The sequence below is a fragment of the Ranitomeya imitator genome, chromosome 6, assembly GCF_032444005.1.
Source record: "Ranitomeya imitator isolate aRanImi1 chromosome 6, aRanImi1.pri, whole genome shotgun sequence".
In the NCBI taxonomy this organism is placed as follows: domain Eukaryota; kingdom Metazoa; phylum Chordata; class Amphibia; order Anura; family Dendrobatidae; genus Ranitomeya; species Ranitomeya imitator.
Genome location: NC_091287.1, coordinates 246,023,468 through 246,036,446, shown reverse-complemented (window position 1 = coordinate 246,036,446; position 12,979 = coordinate 246,023,468). Strand labels below are relative to the sequence as shown.

Genomic DNA, 12,979 nt, shown 5'->3' with positions numbered 1-12,979 from the left:
AACAGCATGGAGGATGGGTGCAGACAGTATGAGGACCGAGGGGAAAATGTATGCAAACACAGTATGGGTTGTGAGGAGATAGTATGGAGAGTGAGAGGGTAAATGTATGAGGAGGGAGGGGGTAAAGTGTGAGGAGAATATTGAAGGGAATGGTGCGAGGAGACAGTATGGGGGGAGAAATGTATGAGTGAGCACAGAATAAGGACTGAGTAGTGTGGGGGGGGTGTAGCATGGGAGAACAGTATAAGGTGACAGCCAGGGAGGGGAAGTGTGGTGAGGGGCACAGTTTAGACATTGGGCTCTATAGGGGTGACACAGTGGGAGAGGACAGTGTGAAGAGTGGACTCATGGAAAGGAGAGGACAGAGTGGAGGCCATGTACCATAAGAGGCACAGTGCGGGTCATATTTTGTGCAGGAAATATAGTGAGGGACAATTATTTATTCAGGGGCTCAGCATAGGGCAGATATTTTTATTCAGCAGCATTATAATGATACTGCATTGCGTTCTTCCAAACATGATGTCCTTCTCCAGCAATTGCTCTCTTCTTATGATGTGTCCAAAGTAGGCAAGTTTTAGCTTGGTGATCCTTGCTTTGAATGACACTGTTGGTTTGTTCCAAAATTGATTTGCTTGTTCATGTTGTCATCCATGTTATTGATACCATCCTTCTCCATCTCCACATTTCAAAATTGTTGATTCTTCTTCTGTTTTGTTTCTTTATCGTTCAGGTTTCACATCTGTATGATACAACGAAAAAGACCAAACTATGTACAATCCGAGTGTTTGTCGCCAGTGAAATGTTTCTCAATTTGAAGACCTTGTCCAGTGACTTCATTGTTGATTTGCCCATAACTATCCTTCCATTGACTTCTGCTGTCATCGCTGCATCTTCAGTGATTATGTCACGATCCATGTTTGGATCTGTGGCAGATCTGGTTTCCCTCTGATTTAAACCTTTTCTCCTTTCTGGTAATTGGGGGTTAATGCAGTTCCCCCCCCCCCCCCGGTGGCCGCTGGTGTTATTGCATTGCTGCTGGGTCAGCTGATGTTTGTGACCACTCCCACCATCCTTTATAAGGTCACCTGGTGCATCAGCTGACTGTTGGTTATACAGTTCCTTTCAGGAGACCAACCTTGCAGTAGCAGCTCCCTGGTGTCAGCCAAGTCTGGTGTTTGGAGCTCAGTTGCTGTACTATCTGTGTTGTGGAGTCTGCAGTGGCGTGCACAAGCTAAGTTCTGAGTTTTGTTAGTTTGTAGTTTGTGCATTCACCTTTTGGTATCGTGTTCCCCTCACTCTCATATTGTTTATTCCTGTTTATTTGCTTTGTGGTGCTGTTTACACTGTTCACCTCCTGGGGTGGGGGTTGAGGGTCTAGTCCAGGGTTTAACAGGAGACAGGGACAGGTCAGTGACTTGGGCCTCCCTACCTTCATGGGTACTCCCAAGTTAAGGAAAGACAGGGCTTCCCTTAGCCTGAGGGGCAGTTCAGGGGCCCAAATTCCTCATCTCCTGTTTTCCTATTTCTGCCCCGTGACATTATAACCAACCATTCCTTTTTTTTTTCTGGTGAGCCATGGCCCAAATGCAGGCCTTTGCCCAATTGCTACAGACTCTCACCGAGGAGTGTAAGGTGCTGCGTGGTGAGGTCTGATGTTGAGTGTCCAGAGGCCACTCATTGAAAGGGGGGTACTGTCACGATCCATGTTTGGATCTGTGGCAGATCTGGTTTCCCTCTGATTTAAACCTTTTTTCCTTTCTGGTCATTGGGGGTTAATGCAGTCCCCCCCCCCTGGTGGTCGCTGGTGTTATTGCATTGCTGCTGGGTCAGCTGATGTTTGTGACCACTCCCACCATCCTTTATAAGGTCACCTGGTGCATCAGCTGACTGTTGGTTATACAGTTCCTTTCAGGAGACCAACCTTGCAGTAGCAGCTCCCTGGTGTCAGCCAAGTCTGGTGTTTGGAGCTCAGTTGCTGTACTATCTGTGTTGTGGAGTCTGCAGCGGCGTGCACAAGCTAAGTTCTGAGTTTTTTTAGTTTGTAGTTTGTGCATTCACCTTTTGGTATCGTGTTCCCCTCACTTTCATATTGTTTATTCCTGATAATTTGCTTTGTGGTGCCGTTTATACTGTTCACCTCCTGGGGTGGGGGTTGGGGGTCTAGTCCAGGGTTTAACAGGAGACAGGGACAGGTCGGTGACTTGGGCCTCCCTACCTTCAAGGGTATCCCCAAGTGAAGGAAAGACAGGGCTTCCCCTAGCCTGAGGGGCAGTTCAGGGGCCCAAATTCTTCATCTCCTGTTTTCCTATTTCTGCCCCGTGACAGATATTGATGCGAGTAGATTGAAGCCCTTTACAACTACCAGTTTGTTACCTTCCATCTCAAATGTGTCCCAGTTGTACCTGGCAATAGTTAATATCCTTGTTTTCTTTGTGTTGAGTAGCAGACCCATATTTGAGCTTTCTATCTTGACACTCCGTAATAAGTCCTTCATTACTTCTGCGCTTGCTGTTATCAATGTTGCATCATCTGTGCATTTAAGATTGTTGATGATTCAACCAGCAATTATGATTCTTTCTTCTTTTCCAGCAAGTCCAGTCTTCCTGAAAATAGCTTCTGCATATTAATTGAAGAGAAATGGTGACAGGATGCAGCCTTCTCTGACGCCTTGCTCTACTTTGAACCATGCCGTGTTGATGTGTTTTGTTCAGACTACTGCATCTTGGTCTATGTAAAGGTTCCTAAATCAGGCTGATTCCTGGTATTCCAAAATTTCTGGTGATCAACGTAGTCAAAGGCATTGTCATAGTCAATGAAGCAAAAACAGATCTCCTTGTTGTATTCTTAGGTCTTTTCCATTATCCATCTAATGTTAGCAATCACATCTATTGCTTTTCTGCCTTTTCTGAATCCTTACAACTAAAATATTTCACTAGAAAGAGTCAATGATTTTACTTTTCTCAAAGAAGGCAAAGGCTACAAAAAATATCAATTATCACTCTTCTAAACTTATTTGACCATACTCTTGATGAGCCACGAATATTGGTAAACTGGAGGTTATTGAGAAATGGACCAAGCTTGCTCGGGAACACTCTAGAAGTTGCTGTTTTGTTATGCATTACACACACACACATACACACACCTTAGCCATAACATTAAAATAATCTACCTTGTGTAGGTCTCACTCATACAACCAAAACAGCTCTAACCTGGCAAACTATAGACCCAACAATGCCTCTGAAGGTGTTCTGTTGTTTTTGGCTTCCAGAACTTAGTAGCAGATCATTTAAAGGGATCTATATGTTAGATTATATTGGATTTGTAGGACCCATGCGCTGAACAGTGGATTTGAAGCTTGCACACTGTATACTGACCGATTGGAAGGAGAATTCAATCATGAGAGTGTGGGTTAGGCAATAGCTCATTCGATACCAAAGGCTGAGCGTTGCATGGGATGGGAAGTAATACAGAAGGAGTACAGAGATGACGGTGTATGAGAGGTGTAACATCTGGAGATTTCAGCCCTTGATAAGTGCCATTGTAATGAGATAATCAATGTTCTTATTGCCACCTTTCAAGCTAATTGGTGTACAGCAAATATGTAGTAAACAAGGGTCATTAAATCTCTCCAAGTTGGATACTTAGAGGCAAGTGTTTCAGAAGCAATGAACTAAGGATACTAATGAGTGTAACTTACACAACAAGCTATGATACTGGGTACACATAATGGTAATACACTTAATTTTTGTAATTACTAATGACAATGGTTCCTTTAACAGAACAAATCAAACCTTTGGGAACTAAAAGATTGGAAAGAAAAGTTTAGATTTATGTTACAGTGTTGAAAAATGATGATTAACCATAGGTTATCTCAATGAATTGTTCACTGATTGGAGACTTATGCAATAATTTGCTGAAGTTGAGACTGGAAAAATAATTGGAATATCTGCTGCCACATAAATGATTAGGGAATGTCAAATCATAACACATTTCTAGAAACTGTGCTATAGATATGGATGGCCCCTGAGAGCCTAACAAGGATGAATTAGAAGTATGAAGCGAAGTTCACAAGAACGTATAAAAAAATCAGACGATTTTCATCCAGAAGAAAAACGGATGATTTTTCATCAATTTTTTTTAGCTGAGAAATTCAGTTTGTGTGAAAAAAAAAAACAGTCATCTGAACCATCTAAATGAATAACATTGGTTTCATGTTCAATCCTTACGAAAGCAAAGACAGTGACGCCAGCGCTGATTGGGCACTAGGCACCACGTGTCACAACACCGTATGAGAGCTCAGGGACCGCAAGTGCTAACAACGACGGAACGGCACCAGCACAGAAGGTGAGTATAGGCTTTTTTATTTTATCGGGGCCAAACATTGAAGAAGAGGTTGCCCTAGTCGTGGACAACCCCTTTAAGGGTGAAAACGTAAAAATTTAATGAAAGTTTATTGGTAAACTTTTTTCTTATGCTGGTAAAGTGTAATCTTGGCACTAACCTCAATATCTTCTTTGTAATTTAACAAGGATGCTTCCATTATGTTCTTTAAGGAAAAGCTTTCTGACTCCACATCAAAAGTGTGGCCAGTAAGTTGTGATATTCTGTCCCAGTGTCTCTTCATCATTGCCTGGAGAAAGAAAAACAGCAGGAAATTCCATATAAACAGTAGCGAATTACGGTATATTACACAGAACAACACACATTGGATGTATTTAGATTACTATGTCGTTTTGCTAGTTTGCCATTACATTGTAAAACCCATGGCATAGTAAACCATTTAAAACTCCAGTGAAAGAGACAATGTAATGCTTGGTAACAGTTTACACATATGGTTTTTCCTTGTGTTTTTCTTCTTTGTCCCATTTAAGTCAATGGAGAAAATGTATCAAAAATTCTGCAACTTAGGGATAAAACACAAACCCCAGCACACTTTTAACATGTCATGGCTTCTAAAAAGTGAACAAAAATGAAATAATAATGCATCTGAACTGCACAAAATGTAACACTTAAAAAAAGAAGCATGCTATGCATTATACAACAAGGATGACTAAGGGCTGTGCATTATACGTAATGGATGACTATGGGCTGTGCATTATACGAAATGGATGACTATGGGCTGTGCATTATACGAAATGGATGACTATGGGCTGTGCATTATACGAAATGGATGACTATGGGCTGTGCATTATACTACATGGATGATTTGGGCTGTGCACTATACTACTTGGATGATTTGGGCTGTGCATTATACTACATGGATGATTTGGGCTGTGCATTATACTACATGAATGATTTGGGCTGTGCATTGTACTACATGGATGATTTGGGCTGTGCATTATAGTACATGGATGATTTGGGCTGTGCATTATACTACATGGATGATTTGGGCTGTGCATTATACTACATGGATGATTTGGGCTGTGCATTATATTATATGGAGGACTATGGATAGTACTTTCTACTTCTGCTATGAGGCCCCATGACTTCTATGTAGCCTCTGGTGAGTATAATGGTTTATTTTTTGCTATGCATTAAAGAAGAGTGGCAGTATGGGGGACAAATAGAAGGATGGTGAATATATATATATATATATATATATGCACCGGGATGGGGCCCACGATAAGTGACATATACCGGGATGAAGGATATACAGTATATACCAGGATGGAGGACATGTGTATCTCAACATATAATCAGGATGTAGGGGGGACAGGTCCAAATCTTGCATTGGGGCCCACCAGACTCTAGTTACGCCACTAGTTTAAAAGGTGCTTCTCACAAAATTAGAATCTCATCAAAAAGTTAATTTATTTCAGTTCTTCAATTCTTCAATTATCTCTAATTTACTGAGATAATGGCTTTTGTGTTTTCATTGGCTGTAAGCCATAATCATCAACATTAACAGACATAAACACATGAAATAGATCACTCTGTTTGTAATGACTCTATATAATATACAGTACAGACCAAAAGTTTGGACACACCTTCTCATTTAAAGATTTTCCTGTATTTTCATGACTATAAAAATTGTACATTCACACTAAAGGCATCAAAACTATGAATTAACACATGTGGAATTATATACTTAACAAAAAAGTGTGAAACAACTGAAATTATGTCTTATATTCTAGGTTCTTCAAAGTAGCCACCTCTTGCTTTGATGACTGCTTTGCACACTCTTGGCATTCTCTTGATGAGCTTCAAGAGGTAGTCGCCGGCAATGGTCTTCCAACAATCTTGAAGGAGTTCCCAGAGATGCTTAGCACTTGTTGGCCCTTTTGCCTTCACTCTGCAGTCCAGCTCACCCCAAACCATCTCGATTTCATACAGCTCTGGTGACTGTGGAGGCCAGGTCATCTGGCGTAGCACCCCCTCACTCTCCTTCTTGGTCAAATAGCCCTTACAAAGCCTGGAGGTGTGTTTGGGGTCATTGTCCTGTTGAAAAATAAATGATGGTCCAACTAAACACAAACCAGATGGAATAGCATGCCGCTGCAAAATGCTATGGTAGCCATGCTGGTTCAGTATGCCTTCAATTTTGAATAAATCCCCAGCAGTGTCACCAGCAAAGCACCCCCACACCATCACACCTCCTCCTCCATACTTCATGGTGGGAACCAGGCATGCAGAGTCCATCCGTTCACCTTTTCTGCATCACACAAAGACACGGTGGTTGGAACCAAAGATCTCAAATTTGGACTCATCAGACTAAAGCACAGATTTCCACTGGTCTAATGTCCATTCCTTGTGTTCTTTAGCCCAAAAAAAGTCTCTTCTGCTTGTTGCTTGTCATTAGCAGTGGTTTCCTAGCAGCTATTTTACGATGAAGGCCTGCTGCACAAAGTGTCCTCTTAACAGTTGTTGTAGAGATGTGTCTGCTGCTAGAACTCTGTGAGGCATTGACCTGGTCTCTAATCTGAGCTGCTGTTAACCTGCGATTTCTGAGGCTGGTGAATCGGATAAATGTATCCTCAGAAGCAGAGGTGACTCTTGGTCGTCCTTTCCTGGGGCAGTTCTCATGTGAGCCAGTTTCTTTGTAGCGCTTGATGGTTTTTGCAACTGCACTTGGGGACACTTTCAAAGTTTGCCCAATTTTTCGGACTGACTGACCTTCATTTCTTAAAGTAATGATGGCCACTCGTTTTTCTTTACTTAGAATTTGTATCATGTCAAGAAAAAAACAACTAAGGCTAGGTTCACATTGCGTTACTGGGTGTCCGCTAACGGACTCATTACATGGCGCAATTGTCGCAATTAACGCTATGTAACAGATCCGTTAGCGCACCCATTGACTGCAATGTGCTAACGGATCCCTAACGCATCGCAAACGTATGCCATTTTTGGCATGCATCTGCGATGTGCCGTTAGTTTCGGACGGACCTTGAACGCTGCTTGCAACGTTCAGGGTCCATTCCTCGCTAGCGCAGATCGGGCATCTGCGCTAGTGGGATTGCCGAACGCAATCCCTTTTAGGACATTGCGTTAGCGCAATTCGTTAGCATATCCGCTAAATGGATTGCACTAATGTAATGTGAACCTAGCCTAACAGTCTACTCAGTAGGACTATGAGCTGTGTATCCACCAGACTTCTGCACAACACAACTGATGGTCCCAAACCCATTTATAAGGTAACAAATCCCACTTATTAAACCTGACAGGGCACACCTGTGAAGTGAAAACCAGTCCCGGTGACTACCTCTTGAAGCTCATCAAGAGAATGCCAAGAGTGTGCAAAGCAGTCATCAAAGCAAAAGGTGGCTACTTTGAAGAACCTAGAATATAAGACATAATTTCAGTTGTTTCACACTTTATTGTTAAATATATAATGCCACATGTGTTAAGTCATAGTTTTGATGCCTTCAGTGTGAATGTACAATTTTCATAGTCATGAAAATACAGAAAAATCTTTAAATGAGAAGGTGTGTCCAAACTTTTGGTCCGTACTGTATGAGTTTCATTTTTTGTATTGAAGAACTGAAATAAATTAACTTTTTGATGATATTCTTATTTTGTGAGACACACCTGTAAGTATACAATTAGTGACTGGCAGTAAATAATGAGCAGATAAAGGTGTTTTCTTATGGTAAAAAATATTATTAGCATCTTTGTCCAAAATTCTCTGCGCCTATTACATTTTCTAGCACAATTTGGAAGGAGAATGAATTTCATACTTTGTTTGACATCATTTCAAGTAGAGGGCAGCTCTCGCTGAAGTCATCAATCTTGGTCTTTAAGTCATTAAATGCTTGCCATTCCTTCAATGCTTTTGGCAGCTTCCGAATTCTGAAATATAGGAGGAAAATATTATGTATGACTGTGCTTACCAAAAACTGTAAATTACAGCAAGCACAGCGTTAACATGTTTATTTGCAAAATCATGTAAAAGACGAAGTTGTTAAAAACAACAAAATACAAGAGAGCCAAAATAAAAGAGTGCCTCCAACAAAAGCTTTTTATTTGGAGAAGAAAATGATGAAGGAAACATCCTTTGTTCTTGTACAGTTGGAGGCAAGAATAAAAAATTAATAATCTGATCAAAGGCAATGTCATATTATTCAACATTACTTAAGATATTTTTCTAACAAAACCCGAGACATCCTGAGTTGTTTGTCTGTATTCTGTATATGGACCAACAGACAAGGCTGTAGTAAAACAGTCTAGTCCCGTTTCAAAATTTGCAGCTTTTCTTAAGTCATGTGTTTTATATTGTCGTATTAGTTTCCATTTTTGGCACCAAATTCGTCAAAATGACGCATTCAATTCATGAATTTGGGACAAAGTCATAAATGGGCTTTTTTCCTGTCTTGAACTGTTCTTGCTCAGTTTGGAGCAACAACTTTCAAAAATTGGGTCAAAATACTGTCATACTTGAAAATACACCAGGGGGAGATTGGGGTAAAATTGTGCCAAATTTTGCAGCTTTTTAAAATGTCGCAATTGATTAATCAGGCTACGGCTAGGGCCACACCACCGTAATTTCTCCCACTGAATAGAACCAGGCTGAATATGATTATCACACTTTCATAAAACTCTAATCAGAGTTCGGTCAGAGTGTGATCATAATGTGATCAGATTTTCACGGATGAGGAGAAGGTGGGGAAAAAAATCTCTCCATCTTCTCCATTCTGTCATTCCGTGCATATCGGACTGCACTCAGATAACATCCCAGTGCAATCAGATGTTTTTCAATGGCCTCATTGACTTGCATGGCCAAATCTGATCAAACATGGTCATGCTGCAATTAGACAGGCTCACGGCCCCATAGAATAACATTGGTCCAAGATTTTCATCGCATTGCACGCAGACCGAAAATATGGTTGTCTGCACAAGCCCTAAAACCTCTGGAATTCCCAGACTCCACCCACAAAGCAGAAAAAAAAAACACAGGCGAGTACATATAAAATAGACTTCAGAAAAGGCACAAATAAAATAATAATTTGGTTGCAAACAAAGAAAAGGCACAAAACACACAAAACTAGGCAAAAACACAGGCGCAAAGGCAATGATGCTAACAGACACGCCATAGCCTGCTTTGTCATTACAACTTATTCCTCACTTTTCCACAAAATAATTCAGATCAATAGAAGCGGTGACAAAAAACACACACCGATTTTGGAAGTCCAAAAGTTCACTGTTGATCTTTTCAATATCCAAATCACTCCACAAGATCTCATAATATCCATTGATATTTTCTATAACTGCATTGTAAAGACCATACAGCTTCTGCAGCAAAGATAGCTCCCGTTTAATTCTTTGCAGCTCGGAGTATTCTAAAAAGTAGTAAGCAACAGGAAAAAAACATGTATTGAGAATTATTAAAACAATTTAAAAAACGCTAACAGCAAATACTCCAGTCTGAAAGGATAATATATTTATCCACATGGATTCATGCATCGATGGAGTGTACAATCTAATGTGCATAAAAGATGCATAGAGACTTAAAGATGCTATCATCAGAAAATAACCTGAACAAATCAGTTTTTCTGTGCTAAATGTATTTTTTTTATTTTGGCAATGGTTTCGGGGGTTTTTTTATACATAGTACAAGGTGTATTAAAATAATTAACAGAAATCTTTTCATTTTAACACTAAATGCTAGGGATTTATTAAAGTTGTTTCAGGAAACAACACATGTAAATTGCCACAATGAACAGTTCCCAAACCTTTTTTAGAGTTTTTCAGGAAACAACACATGTAAATTGCCACAATGAACAGATCCCAATCATATATTTTTATATTTTGTATTAAATATATATTATTGTGTATGCGTTATTTATATATGAATTATTGCTATTATAATTATTGTGTTTGTATTAAAGTAACTAATGAGCCTATGGAAAGGTCCTTGTGAAGGGAGGTCAGCTGTGAAATCACCTATTGTGACTGGTGGATCCTGTGTTATTATCTCAGTAAAGAGGTATTACCTACCCAGTCATTATAATCCTGCCTCTACGGATCAAAAAACTCCTGTAAACTCTTCCTGAAAGGACAGGAAGTATGAGCCTAAAAAATTCCCAGTGGTCAAAGAAAGCTGTAAGATTACTAATTTTTTTATTTTTTTTATAAAGATCATGATATTAAAAATAGGCTTTTTTAAAAATACATGTAACACAAAAACTTAAACAATAGGTCATTTTCTGACAGTTTTTATATTTTTGGAATGCTATCTCATATTAACATGGTGAGATATGCTGCCAACAACAATTATTTTTTAGGAGGCATTAAAGATTACATGGACTTGTAAAGGGTTTTTAATCAATTTTTGGAACATCAATTAACTACAATTCACTTCTATTCAACCTTTGCTTGTTTCTCCTGTAAATTGAATTTTACTTATGCTGCTGCGAACATTAATGCAGGACAACCCACTTTCAGAGCCATTCCAGGTTGCTTATGTAGCCCTTGATTCCTATGAGCATCTTGGTTATGAGCCTATTAACAACTGTATATATCGTGATATGTAGGATCAGGAATATTTAACAGATTTCTCATAGCTTCAAGGTTAGCAGTTCTTTAAAACCTAAACATGATGTTATTTTAAATGTACGGTTTACCTGTTACTGGGAGACCAAAGAGTTCTTCTCCTCCAGAAAAAGTAATATATTTCCTCCACAATTCATCAAATTTGGCCTGAAATACTTGTAATCTGTCACTCGCTTCCCGAGGAGGAATCCCTTCTACTCCGGGACCGCTATGAAGAAAAAATGTACAAGTACATTAATAAAATAGTCTATGAGTTATGGATTAAATACGTCCAACATTGTTTGAACAGCTATTTCTACCAAAGCAATAAAAGCGCCGCAGAGCTCATTCGATTTCAGAGAATTAAAAAATTTAAAGACACCATGTTGGTTAAATGAAGACCTAGCAAATAATCTGATGCCATATGTAATGAATAAAATATGCTTTAAAACGGACCACTAGCGGTTCAGTAACGCTCGACAAACCAAGAGGCAATGATCTGCATCTTTACTTACGAAAAATCATAGTCTTTGTAAAACTCTGCAGCATCAACTTGGAATTTCTTGACACCGTCCAGTAAATCTGTTTTCATCTCTGGTTGCACTTTAATAAGTAAATTCTGGGTTTGCACCACCTGACAAAAAGGGCATTAAATAATTAAAAAGACCAATAGAAGGAATCTTGGCTTTATAATTTATCTCACATTTAAAAAGCATGGTGTACAGACCTGTGTGTTCAAGTTCTTCCAAGCATATGCTAATCCGTCTACACGCTCAGAATTACCGTCTTGAAACAGGAGATCATATTTTACCAGAAGGCTATGCGACTCTTCAATTGGTCCAATCATCATGTCAATTTTAATTTCTGACTCTCTGATTTCTTTTAAGGCATCCATTGCTCCACGAACATCATCAAGATCATTGATTGGTCTGTTCAATCTTTTACTGAGATTATCAATAAATGAATAGATCTCATCCATGTCCATAGCAGCTTTTTTATTTAAAGCTGAACCGATAGCTCTCTTCCACCTGCGGCACTCTTGGACTAATGCCATTTTCAGACAATCAGTGAAAAAGTCAACAGATCCTACAATGCAGTGCCCTGGGAGTTCATTAATTTGGGTTTCCAATTGCTGTAAAAAAAATATAAAATATAAAATTCCACTAGCCACGCCACTGCACGAGATCGGGAGGATCACCTTTACCTGACAGCATCAGTGGTTCATCTTTTGATTACCAGGCTTGTCGCAGTGTCACATAAGCATCATACCACAACAACGGGTAAGAAGCGGTACTCCCGCTCCCATGCAGTGGCCACAGATCACTGGAATATGTCATTAGATTAACTCCAATGCTTCATATTAGCTTATTCCGTGAAGACCAAGATATTGGAAATGGACTACATCTATTTATTTAATTGCCTCGTAATGTTTTCATTTCCTGTTCTTTCGAGATGTCACCGTATCCCAGAATTCCAAGCGGAGGAAGTTCACCGAATGCCATATTGGGACGCCCAAGTGATGGTGTCGCAATATGGAAACTGCTGCTGGTACCAACCTATTGTGCGGTACCACCAGCGGAAAACACCGTCGCAACACACTCTATATGCTGTACGCACCACACACACAAACACACACACACACTCACACACTCACTATCACGCAGCATCTTACGCAGGACCACCAGTGGAACACAGTCGTGAACACGCCACCTCCAAGATCAGCCGAAATGATTCACTGACTGCCGCCATCGTTGTACAGGAGGAGCGCATACGCAGTTTTAATGTGATTGCCGCTATCTGTCGGCACAAAGATGGCAGCAGTCTGATTTACTGTGCACAGATGCAGTGAATCATTCGGCTGATCCCGGCGGCAGATGCGCGACGTGTCTTCAGACAGAGGAAGCCGGTCACATTAAAGGGGTTTTCCCACCAATGAAAGTTCATTTTAAAAATTGACTGTGTCTGAGTGTATACGGAGCATGCCACATCTCCTGGGCAGGGGAGAAAGCAAAAG

General features: G+C 40.1%; 1 protein-coding gene across 1 annotated transcript in view; it reads right to left on the bottom strand.

Annotated features, from left to right (window-relative positions):
* LOC138642420 (dynein axonemal heavy chain 5-like) overlaps nt 1-12,979 on the bottom strand; it is a 546,381-nt gene that overhangs the window by 377,492 nt on the left and 155,910 nt on the right. Inside the window, exons 29-34 of the mRNA XM_069730567.1 lie at nt 11,693-12,097; nt 11,481-11,599; nt 11,058-11,194; nt 9,611-9,773; nt 8,175-8,286; nt 4,502-4,630 (exon numbers count right to left, since the gene is read on the bottom strand). Of these exons, the coding sequence (XP_069586668.1) occupies nt 4,502-4,630; nt 8,175-8,286; nt 9,611-9,773; nt 11,058-11,194; nt 11,481-11,599; nt 11,693-12,097 (1,065 nt within the window). The remainder of the gene's footprint in view (nt 1-4,501; nt 4,631-8,174; nt 8,287-9,610; nt 9,774-11,057; nt 11,195-11,480; nt 11,600-11,692; nt 12,098-12,979) is intronic.